The sequence below is a fragment of the Leucopleurus acutus genome (genome assembly GCF_964270905.1).
Source record: "Leucopleurus acutus genome assembly, chromosome: 8".
Classification (NCBI taxonomy): Eukaryota; Metazoa; Chordata; class Mammalia; order Artiodactyla; family Delphinidae; genus Leucopleurus; species Leucopleurus acutus.
Genome location: NC_139151.1, coordinates 109,392,652 through 109,409,320, shown reverse-complemented (window position 1 = coordinate 109,409,320; position 16,669 = coordinate 109,392,652). Strand labels below are relative to the sequence as shown.

Here is a 16,669-nt window from a genome sequence, read left to right as displayed (position 1 = left end):
TGGTGTGTGCACACGTGTGGGTGCGTGTGTGTGTGCACGTGTGCTCCTGAGGCCCTGGGGCTCGCCCTGGGCCGGCTGGTCCCCCTTCTGCGCAGTCAGCCCGCCGCCTTGGCCACCCCGAGCCTTGGTGCCCAGACGGCCCAGCCCAGGCAGCAGCGTCTCGGTGCCCCTCTCCACTCCCTGGGCCCCGCCGGTCCCCCACGACCTTCTGGCGGCACGTGTGAAGGACAGTCGTCCAGGGACGCCCTGGCGTGGCTGGGAAAGGGCAGATCCGCTTCCTCGGGAGCTTCCATCTGACCCTCCAACCTGGAGGAGCGTGCACAGGGCTGCCCGCACATCGACTCAGAGACTCCAAGGCCTGGTGCCCGCCGTCAGGAGGGTGGGTCGTGAGGGAGGGTCTCTGTGGCCCAGGGTTGAGGTCACCCCCACGAGCAAACAGAACAAATAAAAGCCACGGTGACGGCCTGCAGCTCCGCAGCTCCTCGCTGCCCCTCGCCCCTGCCCCACCCTGTGCCGCCCAGAGGGCAGCTGGGAGCCACTTGGGCTGGACACCTATCCTGGCAGACGACCAGAGGGCACGAGGGTTGCCGGCCCCCCTGGCGCCTCCTGCTGCATCCGCCCCTCGGGCCGGTTCCAGGGAGCTAGTTCTGGGCGGGGTGTGGGTGACGGCACACTGTCTTCAGGCTTCACACGCACCGGCGAAGGGAAGCGCCCTGATTTCCGAGCAAGGGTGACACTCCCGACCTTCCCAAGGGCAGGGCCTCTCAGAGCGCCAGGGCCTTGGTGGTGGACTTGTTTCCCGTAACTATTTCTAGGGAGAATTTCAAACCTAGGGCGGCGGTTGTGAGGACGGACAGCGGCGTGCCTGTGCCCCCGCCCCACTCTTGCGTTGTGCTGTTGAGCTGAGTTTCTCAGCCTCTGGCTTCCGTGGGCTTCCTCACGTCAGGGGTGTGACCCGGGGCCTCAGTGTGCCCCACCCCACCTGCTGCTGTCCGAGTGTCACCTTTGATCTGGGTTTAGGGCCGACGCCTGTCCCAACACTGCGGAGACACCAAGCGTCCTGTCTGCCCACCTCCACCCGGGGTTCTCGGCGTCACAGGGTTCAGTCGCTCTGGTCCCAGATTACCTCATTCCTGTGGCCTGTGCTCTCCCTGCAGGGCTGGAGGCCCGTGTTGCTCACTGGTCCCAGGCGTGGCCCCCAGGAGCAGTTTCTGGCCCACGGTGGGTGCAGGTTCCCCTGGAGCGTCTCCCGGGTCCACCCAGTCCTCCACAAATCCTGCTCTCTTCTGGGGGCCCTGGGTACCTTCAGGGCTGCGTCGTGATGGCAGGAAGTTACTGCCCAGGCGCCGACCCTCTGAAAGCTGCCCAGTGTCACACCTTGATCGTGCTGCTCAGGACAGGTCACCCCTACGCTGTCCGCCCATGGCCAGACGAGGCCAGTGAGACGGAGCAGACCCTGCCCTTACGTCCACAGGGCTCCAGCCTCCACCAGGAGAGCACTCGGGAGCCAGCCGTCGGCAGGCTCAGCCAGGCCCTGGGAGCAGCTCCCAGCCGGGCTTTCCGGCCCACACACAGGAGGTCTGAGCACACTGCCAGCCAATGACCAACGCTGCTGGCCAAGGTGAGCCAGGCCCCGAGGCCAGGGGCCACGTTCTGGTGCCCCTTAGTGCAGGCGGGATGCCGTCCTCACAGACCTGAGGCAGGGAAGGCCTGTAGGACGGGGTGGCCTACGAGGCCGCAAGGAGCAGGACCCCGCCAGCACGTGGGGAGCTCAGACCGGGCCCCCACGGAGGGCCCCGCTGGGCGCAGCCGCCACCAGGCCCGGACCCCCGACTTGACTTGCCTAAGGCTGCTACGTCTGTGGTGCTCACGAAAACGTCACCCCCTTGACACCAGAGCCTCGTGGGGACCACGAGAACAGACAAAGACCCCTCCTGCCAGAAAAGCGTTTTAATAAAGTGCCTAAAATGCTCTCCCAAAAATAAGCTGATTTAAGCTCTTCTCTCGGTTAAAGCCAGGACTCCTCGTGGGAGGAGGGCCGTCCGGGGAGGGGCGTCAGGAGATGATCCGCAGGCCGGGCTTGCTCCCCTCCAGGGCCCGCAGGCGCTCCTCCACCACCTCCGTCCAGTAGACGTCGTACAGGCTGCAGGGAGAGAGGGGGTGAGGTAGCAGCAACACCCCCCACCGCGCCCGTGTGCCTCGCCTGTCCCCCGCACCCCAGGGCCACTCACACCAGCTGCTCCAGGGCGCAGCCGGGCTGCTCCAGGCTGCCCAGCAGCTGCAGGACGCCGGGGTCACCCAGGCCGTTGTTGCTCAGGTCCAGCTCGCGCAGGCTGCGATTGGTCAGCAGGAGCGAGGCCAGGCCTCCACAGGCGCCGTCTGTCACGTCACAGTCCCCCAGCCTGGGCGGAGGGCAGGGCCGAGGTCAGGTGGAGGGTACGCCCCCAGGTGGCTGTGCAACCAGGGCCCAGGCCCTGATCATGGAGCGCGAGGGGGCGGGTTTGAGTCTTAGCTGTCCCCACCCTCAGCCCGGGCGGACGGGGCGCCCCCCGAGCAGGCTCACCAGAGCACCCTCAGTGTGGCGCCGGGCTGGCACAGGGCCTGGCACAGGGCTTGGACGCCCGAGTCGCCCAGCTGGTTGTTGCTCAGCTGCAGCTCCAGGAGATGCTTGTTCTGGGTCAGCATCGAGCCGAAGTGGTGGCAGCAGGCGGCCGTGAGGCTGCAGGACTTCACCCTGCGGGCGGCAGACGGGGACTGGGGCCACTGTGGCCCACGCCACTGGGGTGCCCCGGGAGGGCCCTGGGGATCTGAGCGCCAGCGCCCCGCCCCCCCCCCCACCGAGTCTCTGCCTGTCTTCAGTGGCTCCACCTCGGCGCACACCCCCCCCGCCCCCCGAGGGCACCTGCACCTCGCCAGCCCCTGGCGCTGGCCCCCCCGGGCCACCCAGGATCCTCTGCATGGGCCCTCCCATCCCCTGGTGCCACGCGGCCCCCTCACCACAGGGACTCCAGCTGGCAGCCCGGCTGCAGCAGGCTGTCGCACAGCAGCCGGGCGCTCTCGTCACCCAGACTGTTGCCCGCCAGACTCAGCTCCTTCAGGGTCTCCTTGGCCTGGAGGATGCGGCAGAGGTCTCTGCAGCCACTGGCGGTGATGTCACACTCCCAGAGCCTACAGAGGTGAGTCCCCCGCCAGCACAGAGAGGCTCCCAATGCGTCCTGCCACCCCCAAGTTTTTGTCTGCCCAGCCGGAGGCCAGCTCACCAGAGGGTCTTGAGCTGGGAGCCGGGGCTCAGCAGCCCAGGGCACAGCTCCGCGATGCCTGCATCGCCCAGTGGGTTGCTGCCCAGGTCCAGCTCGTTCAGCGAGGCCTGGGAGGCCACGATCCCACACAGGTCCTTACAGTTGGCCGGCGTGAGGCCGCAGTTCTCCAGCCTGGGGGCACGAGAGGCGCTACGAGCTGGGGCGCCCCCCCCCAGCCCCCGCCCTGCCCCCCAGCCCCAGCCCGGAGCTTACTTGAGTGCCTCCAACTGGCAGGCGGAGTCCGCCAGGCCCCGGCACAGCTCCCGGATGCCAGCCTCGCCCATGTCATTATTGCTCACCACGAGCTCCTTCAGGTCCCGTGTGGCCCTGAGCACCGCGGCCAGGGGCTCACAGGCCGCGGCCGTCAGGTTGCAGTACTCCAGCCTGGGGGCGGGCGGGTAGTCAGCCCCTCGGCCGCAGGAATGCGGCTTGGCCCAGGGGGCACCGGTCTGGGTCTCCTTTCCCACCCCAGCCGTGAGGCCTGCGGAGACCGGACGGCTGCCTGGCGGTGACAGCACGGCAGTGGCCGAGGGGCCATCTCCCTGGGTGGCGGGTGCCCAGAGACCCAGGAGAAAGACACCCAGCCCGAGCTGGGGCTTTCCGCTTTGGCTTCCTCCCTCTGTGGCTGACCCCGTCTGTGTGCTCACTCGGGGTCACAGGCCAGCTGCCAGCTGCTTTCAGAGGCCACAACCCCAGCCTCAAGGAAGAGCCCCTCCTCGAAGCTCCCTGCAGCCGATGAGCTGGGGAGGGGGCTTGCCCAGGGCAGACAGCCGAAACCCAGGGGACGGGTGGGTGCGGGCACCTCAGGGCCCCGGGTCGGGTGCACACTCACTGCAGCTTCTCCAGGTGGCACTGCGGGTCCAGGAGCCCCTCGCAGAGCAGCTGCAGGCCGGCGTCACCCAGCGGGTTGTCGCTGAGGTGCAGCTCCCGCAGGGTGGACAGGGAGCGCAGCACGCCGGGCAGGACCCCGCAGCCGGCCTCCGTCAGGCAGCAGTTCTGGAGGCTGGACACACGTGGCCGTCAGCGGGCCCCACGAGCCGGCTGCGGCTCCCACACAAGACGAGCCACCCTCCGTCTGCCGGAGCCCAAGCAAGGCGGACACAGAACTGCCGCCACCACACACATCCCCACGGGGGAGGCCAGGCAGCCGGCCTTGCAGGAGGAGATGCGGGGTGGGGGCCGCGAGAGGGCTCAGGTGTGCCTCAGGGCCCAGAGCCCAGGAGTGACCGGCACGGCTCACCTGAGCTTCTGGATCTTGCAGGTGGGGCTCTGCAGGCCCTGGAGCACCAGGTGCACGCCGCCGTCGCCCAGCTCATTGGTGCGGAGGCTGAGCTCCGTCAGGGAGGGGTTGGCCCGGAGCGCGGAACCGATGTCCTTGCACCGCACCTCCGTGAGGCCACAGTCATCCAGCCTGCAGACAGACACTCAGTCACTTCACACAGCAGGTTGTAACCCATTCTTGAGCCAAGAACTCGACGAGGTGGGTCACAACCAACACATCTTAAAATGAAAGAGAAAAAGCGCGTGGATCGTCTCGTAAAAACTGTTAAGATACTGGCACCTATACGGACGCGTATCTGCGCATCTTCCCCAGGACACGGTCAGGGGGCACAAGTGCCCCTCCACCCCCAGGAGAGAAACCAAACCTGGAGGCGGCAGCTCGAGGGCAGAGCCCGGCTGAAGAGGCTCGGAGAGGCCAGCGTGGAACGTGCCAAACCCTGACCCAGGATCACGTCCACCGATTAAGTGAACCACTGAGTCAATACAGGTGGAAGGAAAGCCAGCTCTTCCTCAGAGAATGACAAGTGATAAATGTGGAAGGAATGAAAAAATTAAAAACCCCAGTGAGGCAGAGTCCCAGGAACACTTCAGGCCAAAAACCCACCAACAGCTGCGACGATCAACAGGCAAAAAGTCCGAGCAGAAACAGGACGTGAGCAGAGTCTGAAGGGGTGTCACACCGAGAAGTGGCAGGCACCCGCATCAGGTGGTCACGGCGACCATTAGGGGTGACCACATGGCACCGCTGTGACAACACCTCCCACGATACGATACGCCAGGCAGGACACAACGTCATTTCTGTGTTGTCTGTGGCCAAAACGTGTGACTCGACCCTGAGAAGACGCCAGAGGCCCTTTCACCTGAGCCCGAGTGAGCGGACCCCAGAGGCAGGCGGCCAAGGACAAGGCGGGACGGAGGGACCATCACAGACAGGAGGGGCCATGGAGACGTGGCGATGATGCCGTGGCGGGTCCCGCACGAGCCGGGAACAGGAGAGGACACGCACGGAAAAGCCAGTGACATGAGTCAAGGCGGCCGTGTTGGGCTCTTCGCTTTGACCAGCGCCCCAGGCGACGGGGCACGGGGGACCCTGCACTGTCTTTGTGACTCTTCCATAAACCTTCCATAAAACTATTCCATAAAACTATTTCAAGTAAGTTCAAAAGAAGAAACAGGGACTTGAGGACACGGGGAGGGGAAGGGTAAGCTGGGACGAAGTGAGAGTGTGGCATGGACATATATACACTACCAAATGTAAAACCGATAGCTAGTGGGAAGCAGCCGCATAGCACAGGGAGATCAGCTCGGTGCTTTGTCACCACCCAGAGGGGTGGGATAGGGAGGGTGGGAGGGAGGGAGACGCAAGAGGGAAGAGATATGGGAACATATATATATGTACAACTGATTCACTTTGTTATAAAGCAGAAACTGTAAAGCAATTATACTCCAATGAAGGTGTTAAAAAAAAAAGTAAAATGACACATGTAAGAAGCTATTTATTATAGCATTGTTTATAATAACAAAAGGTTAGAAGCAATTAATTGCTTTGGAGCCCTAATAAGAAAAAAAAGTGGCTCTAAATGCCTGGGTAAGATTTCCAAAATAGACTAAGGGAAAAAGGAAGGTTATACAACAAAGTGAAGCCTACGCTGCTATTGCTATTTGTCTAAAACCGAGGGGAAAAGAATTGGAAATCTGCTAACCTCGCCCTTGCCGCTCCGCCGCACACGCCGTACTTCGGAGAGCTCACCATTCCTCAGTGTACCCTTCGGGCACTGCACCTTCTTAAACGCTGTTCCCACTGCTCTTCCTCCCAGCCCTCGCCTTCCTGCTGGCCCTTCCCAAGATACTCACGTGTATACACATGCTTCCTTGTATTAGAAACACAAATGGCATACTGTGCATGCTGTTCTGAACTTTTTTTACTTAATACACACTTGCACATCAAGGGCTGTCTCATGCTATTTTATAACCGTATACTTCTCCACTGAACAGATATATCATAACTGATTTAATCAGTCCCCTATTAATGGATATTTCCATTGTTTCCTATCTTTTGCTATTAAAAATAATGCTGTAATGAACATTCTTGTGCACATGTTATTTCACATTATATCTACGGAATTATACCTGGGGGCTAAATTCTTAGAAACAAGGGTAGTTGATGCAGAGGGCAACAGAGTGGACTGGGCACAGGAGTAAGACTTTTCACTGTATTCCCTTTTGTGTCTTTTTGATTTTGTACCATATGTCTTACCTATTCAAAAATAAAATATTTTTAAATCCAAAAAAAAAAAAGATAAGCAGGCAGGCACTCATCTCTTGCTCGTGAGCCCTGAGGAACCTGCGGGTTTGAGGGCCTCAACAGCAGAAGTCAGCCTGGACTTGGATTCCCAGCCCGCAGCCCGGCAGGGGCAGAGGACAGGCAGTGCCCACAAGAGCCGGCTGTGGCGACTGCATTTCCAGGGGAAGGGGACAAGCGGAGGAGACCCTGGGCCAGGTTGCTCTGCCCACCAGGCCTGGGCCAGAATGGGTTTACATTCAAACGGTTGGAAAAAAATACAAAAGGAGTCACATTTTATGCCACGTGAAAATCATACAAAATTTACATCACGCTTCTGTAAGTGAAGTGACCTGGGAGCACCCCTCACCCCCTGCGGGGTGATGACCCCGGGGACGCAGGCACGGCTGGTCCTACCTGACCACCTCGTACTGCTGGATCAGAGGCAGGAGCTCTGTCCACCGGGCGTCACTCAGCTGCTCACACTGGATGTCGAGCTTCATGGTGGGAGGCGAGGTGTTGCCTAGACACAGGCAGGGGAGAAGGAGAGGATTTCAGCCAAACTCTCAAGGTCTGACAGGCCAGAGATCCAGTGGACAGAAGACGTCCAAACAGGACCCCAGGGGACATTCCAGGAGAAGCCACAGCCTCACCGCCTGCTTTGTTTCCCTTCTTCAGCACCTTTATCCACGTCAGCCTCCAGAAGCAGAAATGGGAGAGGGCTCCCGGGCAAAGACTGCCACGGACCGCAGAGCTGGGGGACGTGGCTGCGGGGACAGAGGCCGCTCTCACCCCCTAGCCTCCTGGGCACCTCCCACCTGAGGAAGGGGAGACCGGCGCTCACCGCCCGAAGCCCTGCCTCTGCCTTGCCAGCAAGGACAGGTGGCGGGGGGCGGGGAGAGGTTGCGCCTGTGGGCCCGGACAGTGTGCAGACCCCAGCCAGGAGGGCGCAGGGGCCCCAATCTGTGACTTCTCCCCTCCGAGAACAGGAAGGCAGCGCACAGCCCCACCTGGCCGGCATCCACAAAGCCAGACGCGCCCAGGATGCCAGCACCTGAGGCCTCACTGCCCTGAAGCAGCCCTGTCAGGTGGTCAGCCGGCAGTTCCTGAGGGGTACCAGCCACAAGCGCCCTGGCCAGGACAGAGAAGGCGGGGCGGGGACCCCAGGTCCAGCGACCTGCGCGCCGGATGGTGCCTTCATGGGTGGCCGCCCGGGGCGCCTGTTTCCATGAGCCCCTTCTGGGCCTGGGACTCTGGACAGGGCACGTCCTCTGCCCAACCCCGGCTCAGCCCAGGGACCAGCCCACAAAGAAGCCAGTCCACCAAGCAGGCTGAGAAAAGAGGGAGGCCTCTGGCCAGCAGGTCTGGGATGGGAGGTCACAGGCCCTGAAGCCTCACCAGGGCCACACACAGCGCCTGAACAAATGAGTAACCAGAGCCCCGGGCGGGTGCCGACTGTGGCCCTGAAGGGGGGGCCAGCAGGAGAGGAACCCAGCAGCAGCCGTGAGCTGGGGGGTGCCCGGGAGTGGGGCAGGGAGCGGGCTTTCAGTCAAGAGCAACGGGAAGTTCAGTAAACACCCACGCCTGGAAGCCATGCCTTTCCAGGTCTCTGGAGACAGGATGACTCAGACCCATGTGAGGTTCCCGGTTCCCCGAAACCCCCAGATTCCTGAGAACAATGCTTCACTCATGTTTGTGGCCGTGCCTGGCACAGCCCCGGCCTTGCTGAAGAGGGCATGCCCCCTGCCGGGCCCCGGCTGGTTCGAGCCCACAGCGGGGAGGAGGGCCAGCCCAGGCACAGGCTCTAGGTACATTCCTCCTGGGAGGCCCCTGGTGCCAATGATCAGGTAAGATTCGGATTCGCGTGTTCATGTCCCAGCAGAGAGGCCTACTAAGAAACTGAGGCGAGGGCACGGGTAACTGGCCACTTCCCGTACCATCCCAGGGAAGGGCCATCCCAGGGAGAGACCGCCCAGCCCACTGGCCAGAGCACGTGAGCAAAACCAGGCCTGCCACCCACCCCCAGCCCAGGGTGTGGCCACCCAAACCCTGACTCAGAACCCTCAGTCATCGCGAGAGAGGGATCAGGGGGAGGGGCCCCTGAGGATCTCCAGCCCCGACACCGCTCCCCCCGGCTGCTCCCTCCCAGAATCCGGTGTGACATTAGGGGACTCGCCTCTCCAGAGTAGGAAACTGATACCCGGCAGCTGCGCCCCCCAAGCCCCCAGACTTGACTAGACCCAGAGTATCCCTTTGGTTGGCCTGCGGGCGTCTTAGCCTCCAGAGGACACGGATCCCTTTGAGAACCCATGTAAAAGTGTTAACATCCCGCAAAGATGCCGCGTGTACAGCCTTCCTCACAAGCCCCCAGTTACGGTGCCTGATCTGGACAGGAACAAGCACATGTCCGGCCCACGGCCTCCCTGGCAATCAGGACCCCCACCAGCTGGGCTGCTCCCCAGGCCCCAAGTTGCGGATCCAGGATCTCAACAACGGCCCCTAATTAATAAGTGCGGGGACAGGGCGCTGCGCAAGACCGCGCCGGAAGCCAGGAGTTGCTGCTTCTCCGCCTCAGCATCCGGCCCGGGCCTTCCCTGGAGCGGCGCCCGCGGCCCGCCCCCCGCTACCGGCGCAGCTTGGTTACCTCTGCGAGGCGCGGGGGGTGGCGGGAGGCAGGGGCGCGCCGGGGTCCGCGCGGAGCAGCCCGCCGCCGCCGCCGCCCTCCACGCCCGCCCGAGGCTCCGCATGTGTCCGGGGGTCGGAGGTCAGCGCGGGGTCGGGCCGGGGCCTCTCCAGGGAGAGGCGGGCCGCTCAGAAGCGCGAAGAGGGCTCCCCGCGCCCCCGGCCCCCGCACTTTCTCGGCTGGGGGACCCCCAAAACGCCGCGCCCCCCTCGCCGGCCCGCTCCCGCTCTGTCCCGACCCCGGACCTCACCTCTTGGGCCTCCACCGCAGACCAGAGAGCAGAGCTGCGTCTTCCGCCCGGGCAGGGGGTGGGGTCACGTCCTGGGGCGGGGCCTTGGAGAGTCGGGGCCGGGCGGGCCCAGAGCCCCGCGCCAGGTCGCCCTCGCCCACCGAACCCCGGCTGGAGGACACTAGACCCTGGGAAGGGCCCGCCCGACATCCCTCCGCCCCTCCCCGGCTTGGCCCCGGGTCTCTTTCTGAGGCGCGCGCCGAGCCGGCGCCACAGCTAAGCCTTCGCCGCTTTCCGCTGAACTCTGGGGTAGAAGTTGGCGCCCCAGTTTGATTTTCCATTGTCGCCCAGAACGGGGGCAGGCCACCTTGCGGGGAGGGGGCGTCAGGCGGAGATGCGGGCGCAGGCGCGGGGAGCCCCGACCACCCCCAAGGAGACAGAGGCCGTCGGGGCTTTCTCTGCGCCCTCCCACCAGCAGGCAGGACGTGGGAGTTTCCCAAAGCACAGAAATCGAATATCTGAGACACTTCTTTTTGCTGCCACACAGGAAAAGATGGAAACTATCTGTCTTGGCTGTGATGAAATGCGTCATTGTGTAAGCAGATACGGTAGGTTTCCTGGGAGAGAGAACCAGGCATGGCTTTCTTAACAGAAGCCATTTTTTGGCCTAAGCCGTTTTGTGATCTAAGCTGGGCCACAATGCTTTGCCCTTGAACAGGTCTCAGTAATTGATGATCTTAAGGGAACAAAAGAACGCAGAAACAAACGACTGTAATCAGACAAGAGAAGTAACAACAGCAAAAATAATGTTCCAGTTGTAAAGACTCCCGGTTCTGTTTCAATGGTGACGATTAGCCTGAAGCCGCAACCACCAGACCTACCGGAATCTAAGGGGTGAAGATGACCTTTTCTGACCCTCCTGACTTCAATCAAATGAACCCAGGACTCTGCGGGGAGACACTGCTTTGGAGAAGGTCCCCAGTGTTCCCCTTACTTGCAGCCAGAAATAAACCCTTCCTTTCCGGATCTGTGGCTTGGCTGTGTCTTTTGGCTCAACACTCACCGCAAGGCGAAACGTCTTTCGGGTAACAAGCGTGGCATCTGGCTTATGTAAAACACTACACACCCCTGCATTTCTGTGTATCGATCAAGAGGAATATTCATGCATGAGCTTAGGAGACATGTTCAAAATGTCTTTTTGCAGCATTTTGCAACTGTCCAAACCTGGAAACAATCTAAATGTCTACCAGTAGGAAGATGGTTAAAGGCTTCATAACACACCTGTTTTGCGCCCCTCTTGGCCTAGCCATAACCAGTGTCGTGGCTGGACTTGCCCTTGTGATTGCAAGGCAGCCTTCAACAAAGACCATTAGGAAGCTTTGGGAAAAAAAAAAAAGGTTTATTACTCACATGTGTTGGAATGCACATGGCATACCTGGGGCCACAGAGCGAGGTGGGGAGGGGGCGGGGGGTTGGGGGCAGGCAGCTAGGGTTCTGCTTTAACTGGAGTCAAGGTTGGCAGCCTAGGGTTTCGCAGGCTCACTATTGGTAAACTTAAAACATCAGAGCTGGGGCTTCCCTGGTGGTGCAGTGGTTGGGAGTCCGCCTGCCGATGCAGGGGACACGGGTTCATGCCCCAGTCCGGGAAGATCCCACACACCGCAGAACGGCTAGGCCCGTGAGCCATGGCCGCTGAGCCTGCGCGTCCGGAGCCTGTGCTCCGCAACAGGAGAGGCCACAACAGTGAGAGTCCCGCATACAGCAAAAAAAAAAAAAACAAAGAAAACCATCAGAGCTGGAATTTACAGCAGCAGAAGAGAAAAGCACATGTGGCCCAGATGGTCAGTTATTGAAACCAACCAAGATCTCTAAATTTAACAAAGGAACCTCAGGGAGCTGACCAGTTGCCTGGGGGCTGGTTCGTTGTGGGAATAAAGGAAGGGTTACTCAACTTGGGGAGAATATCCGGCGGGGCCAGTCCTTGCTTGTGTAGTTTGTAAGGGGTCAGGGCCACCAACGTGGGGCCAGGGGTCCTGGAGAGACCAGTGGCTTCGCAGGTTTGGGCCCCCAAGGCACAGACACCCACCCCCGCCCGACACCATGAGCTCCCGCAGAGCAAGTGCAAGTTGACAAGTTGTCGAGTGAAGACAGTGCGCAGCTCTCCCCCACCCTGATGCAGGAGGATGAGCGTGGTGCTGGGTTTCTGGCAGAAACTCCTGCGGGCTGGGGTGGGTGAGGATGCAGCAGGGAGAGGGGAGGGGGCAGAAAGAGGCCTCTGGGTGCACTGGCATGCCAACCAACTTTAACATGATTTTTATCACAGGAGCAGTATGTGCTTTTTGTAGAAAAACCAGAAGAGATAAAAAAAAAAAGGCCCAAGAATGCCTATCTTCCAGAGACAAATGATCTGACATCTGTGTATCTGCCCCTGCTCCTCCTGTACACACAATATACAGTTTTAAAAATAAAAATGAAATATAAGCAATAGTAGGCAGAATAATGGCCCCCAAAGATGACCACGTCCTAATCCCAAAACCTGGCAATAGTTACCATAGATGGCAAAGGGGTCTCTGCAGATATGACAAAGTTAAGAATCTTGAGATGGGGGTACTGTCCTTGATTACTTGGATAGGCCCAATGTAATCCTGAGGGTCCTTAAAAGAGAGGCAAAAGGGTCAAAATCAGAGAGGAAGTGACAATGGAAGCAGAGGTTGGAGTGGCTGCGCTTTGAAGATGGAGACAATCAGCCTCTAGAAGCTAGAAAAGGCCAAGAACTAGATTCTCCCCTGGAGCCTCTGGAAGGAACCATTCTGTGGATACGTTGATTTTTAACCCCCTAAGGCCCATTTCTGACTTCTGACCACCAGAATTGTAAAATATCTAGTCTGTAGCAACTCACTACAGTAGCAGTAAGAAACTAATGCATTAGGGAGCTGCTATATTTCTCATCTAAGAATAGATATGTATACACGAATATACACGTACGTGAATAGATATGTATGGAAGCTAACCTTTAGTGGGCACACTGTGTGTCACCGTTCGAGTGTATTCAATCTACTCAACCAATCTCCACAAGCTGACATTTAGACTGTCTCAGCCAGACCTTGTGACAACCCGAACTCGCGGCCCTCGAGGTGCTGTCCCACTTATGTCCTCTTTCCCACAGGAGCTGCCCACCCAGCTCCCCCGGGTCACTCGGGTGACCTAACGGGACAGAACTGCAGGGCGGACACACGGCCATCCCAAGGCCCAGCACCCTATGGGCGCCACCCGGTCAAGTGCTCTCTGCCAGGGCTGTCTGTCCTTCCTGGGGATCGGTTCTTTTGGGGAATAAGGTCGGGGGTTACTCAATTTGAGAAGGAAAGTCTGGCTGAGCCAGCCCTTGCTGGTGTAGATTGCTCGGCGCCAAAGAGCGGACCACCGGGACGCAGACCACGCAGGCGCAGAACCAGCGCCCCGCGCCGGAGGTCCTAGAGTGCCCCGGGAGGACGGCCGGCGGCGGCGCGCACACGCAGAGGCGAACTCGGACGCCCTGACGTCATCGGAGCGCGCCGACGTTCCCTGGGCGGTGCCGCGGCCTCGGCCCGCGCGGACCCGCCTCACTGGACCCGCCCCCGACAGGACCCGCCCCACAGGCCCAAGGAGTGGGGCTGACCCCCCGCCCAGGGGACCCCTCGCCCCACGCTGGCGAGCGCGCGTCTCCCCGGGCTGCGTGGCCTCAGTGGCGCCCGGCGTGCGTCTACGCGCGGCCCGACCAAGACCGGCGCCGGTAAGGACTGACCCCGGACTGGTCGGCCGTCTGTTTGGCCCACCCGATGATGGACCTAGGGAGTGACTGACCTAGACACGACAACGAACTGTCCCTGGCCTGTTGACCGGGAGGGAGACGGCCTACTTCCGACCGGGGGGGCGGTGTCAGGACCAGCGGTGGGGCGGGGCCTCTAGGGGCGGGGCCTGTGGGCGGGCGGACAGGGGCGGGCCTGCGGACAGGGGCGGGCCTGCGGGTGGGGCGGGGCCAGCGGTGGTCCCCAAGGTGCCCTCACCGCCTCCAGCCCGGCTGGAACTGATGGGCGGACCCGCGCGTGCCGTAGGTGGGCCTCGAAAGTCGGACCCGGTGAGGATGAGGCCTAGCAGGGCCCGGGCCGTGACATTAACGTGGCGTGCAGCGGGTCGGTTCTCTGACTTGGAGCAAAGTCTGAGTGTCGGGATTCTGCGAGCACCGACAACTAGAGCTGGAGAGTCAGACACAGACACAGACAGTTGGTTTCGGAAGAAAGTGGCAACTCTGTTAATTAAGGCAACGTTTGTAATCTATAGGTGATGTTTCATTCATCTAATACTGTCAATGAATGTTAACAATTCGTGCCTCACCTAAATGCATTTCTTCGTAAATATTTAGTAACTCCTGTGTGCCTGGCTGTGTTGTAGCTGCTGAGGATTCAACAGTGAGTAGAGCAGACAGAAATCCCTGATGGAAGGAAACTCGGGAGGGGAAGGACTGCGCCACCAGGGAAGTCCAAGTGTATTTCTTTTAAAGTCCTTGTCTAATAGCTCCATTATCTGCACCAGGCCAGAGAGGGTTACCTGCGGGGACTGGAGCTGGTGAGGGGTGTGGCCAGGTGTCCACAGACTGAATGAAACAAGTGGTGCCCAGCCAAAGGACATAAAATTGAAAGCTGAGTAAAACACCTGAGGAGGGGAAGGAAGGTCTGGAAGTGCCTTTCCCCTCATTTTCTCACCCGTATTTGTCAATTTTGAGACACCCCCCAAAGTTGAGGGTGCAGTTTACCACCATACATGTGCTGGCCACAGTGGGGGGCCCTTTGGGATTCACTGGAAGTTGTGTCATTCTTGTTATTTTTGAACTTACCTGATTCACCTGGTTGAGTCCTTTTCTTCCTTCCTTCCTTCCTTCCTTCCTTCCTTTCGCTCTTTCCTGCATGGCTGCGGGATGTTAGTGCTCCAACCAGGGATCAAACTCGGTCCCTCTTCAATCCTAGCATTTTCAAACTTCTATCTGGGGTCACTTGTTTGTTCCCCATGGAGAACACCTTCTAGTATTTCATTTGGTGAAACCAGGAAACTGGATTCTGCCAGGTTTTGTTTCTCTGAAAATTTTTCTGTGCATTCTTTATTTTTCAGGGACATTTTCACTGGGTATAGATGTATAGGTTGGCATTTATTTCTGTTAGCATTCTGAGGATGTCATTCCATTGTCTTCTGGTTTCCATACTTTCTGTCACTCTTATTGTCACTGCTTTGAAGATGGCATGTCTTCCTGGGTACTTTAAAGCTTTCCTCTTTATTCTCAGTCAGCAGGTTTACTATACTGTACCTGGATGTGTTTTTCCCTGTATTTATCCTTTTTGTTCCTCACTGTGCTTCTAGAATCTGTAGCTTGATATCTTTCATCAGTTTCAGGAAAGTCTCAGCTCTTATTTCTTCAGATATTTTGGATGCCTCACTCTCTGCTCTTCATCTAGAATCAATTAAAAATATGCTTGAGGGCTTCCCTGGTGGCTCAGTGGTTAAGAATCCGCCTGCCAATGCAGGGGACACGGGTTCAAGCCCTGGTCCAGGAAGATCCCACATGCCACAGAGCGACTAAGCCCGTGTGCCACAACTACTGAGCCTGCGAGCCACAACTACTGAGCCCATATGTCACAACTACTGAAGCCCATGCGCCTAGAGCCCATGCTCCACAACAAGAGAAGCCACCACGATGAGAAGCCCACGCACTGCAATGAAGAGTAGCCCTCCGCTCGCCGCAACTACAGAAAGCCCGCGCGCAGCAACAAGGACCCAACCCAATTTATTTATTTAAATAAATAAATAAATAATAAATATGCTTGATCTTTCCACTGTACCCACATGTCTCTTATGCTTTTTATTAGATTTTATATCCTTTGACTCTGTTTCGGTCTACATAATTTCTTTTGACCTGCCTTCTGGTTCACCGATTCTCTCTTTATCTTTAGATCTGCTGTCAAAACTATCCATTGAGTCCTTAAATTTAGTTATTCTATTTATTTCTTTTAGAATTTTCATTTGTTTGTTTTTGTTTCCAGGTCTCCCCCTCCCCACATCTGTTAATCTTGCCTTTTGCTCCTTGAGTACATTAAATATATTTCTTTTTTTTTTTTAATAATAAATTTATTTATTTATTTTTGGCTGTGTTGGGTCTTTGTTGCTGTGTGTGGGCTTTTCTCTAGTTGTGGCGAGCGAGGGCTACTCTTCATTGAGGTAGCTTCTCATTGCGGAGCACAGGCTCTAGGCACACAAGCTTCAGTAGTTGTGGCATGCAGCATCAGTAGTTGTGGCTCGCAGGCTCAGTAGCTTTGGTGCATGGGCTTAGTTGCTCCGCGGCATGTGGAATCTTCCCAGACCAGGGCTCGAACCCTTGTCCCCTGCATTGTCAGGAGGGTTCTTAACCACTGCACCACCAGGGAAGTCCAAGTGTATTTCTTTTAAAGTCCTTGTCTAATAGCTCCATTATCTGCACCTCTGTTGGGTCTGTTTCTATTGCCTATTCTTCTTCATCACATCTTATTTCCTGATAATGCCTGGTTACTTTTGATTGAGTGTTGCACATTTTATATTTAAGAAATCATAAAGAACTTGATGATTGGATGACACACTGATGATATTATCTTCTGTTGGAGCAGACTGCCAGGCTAGGAGCACAGGCAATCGTCAGGTCACCTTCATCCTGACGGGTTGGGATCGCTTGAAGCTGAGCTTTGCTTCTTACAGGGGCGTATCTCTTTCCTGCTCACTCTGGCTCTAGTGTATAGCTCTTCCAGGGTCCAACCCGAACCTGAAGGGTTCACTGGCCACCCTTCTTACCACAGCCCCTGGGCTCTGTAGCAAGTTTTGATCAGCTTCTCAGCCTCACA

The 16,669-nt window shown here is 58.5% G+C and overlaps 1 protein-coding gene across 3 annotated transcripts; it reads right to left on the bottom strand.

Annotated features, from left to right (window-relative positions):
* Window positions 1-1,932: 1,932 nt before the first annotated feature.
* On the bottom strand, window positions 1,933-9,846 carry RNH1 (ribonuclease/angiogenin inhibitor 1). Of its 3 annotated transcripts, none has more exons than XM_082844725.1 (10): window positions 9,795-9,846; window positions 7,279-7,384; window positions 4,540-4,710; window positions 4,132-4,302; window positions 3,513-3,683; window positions 3,261-3,431; window positions 2,998-3,168; window positions 2,564-2,734; window positions 2,232-2,402; window positions 1,933-2,143 (listed from the first exon to the last, which is right to left on the bottom strand). In XM_082844725.1, the coding sequence occupies exons 2-10, from the start codon at window positions 7,362-7,364 to the stop codon at window positions 2,056-2,058; spliced, it is 1,371 nt and encodes a 456-aa protein (XP_082700851.1). In that variant the 5' UTR covers window positions 7,365-7,384; window positions 9,795-9,846; the 3' UTR covers window positions 1,933-2,055. The 3 variants fall into 3 exon arrangements, with proteins under 3 accessions (XP_082700851.1, XP_082700850.1, XP_082700849.1); XM_082844724.1 differs by lacking the exon at window positions 9,795-9,846 and adding an exon at window positions 7,515-7,624; XM_082844723.1 differs by lacking the exon at window positions 9,795-9,846 and adding an exon at window positions 7,543-7,614.
* Between the last annotated feature and the right edge of the window lie 6,823 nt (window positions 9,847-16,669).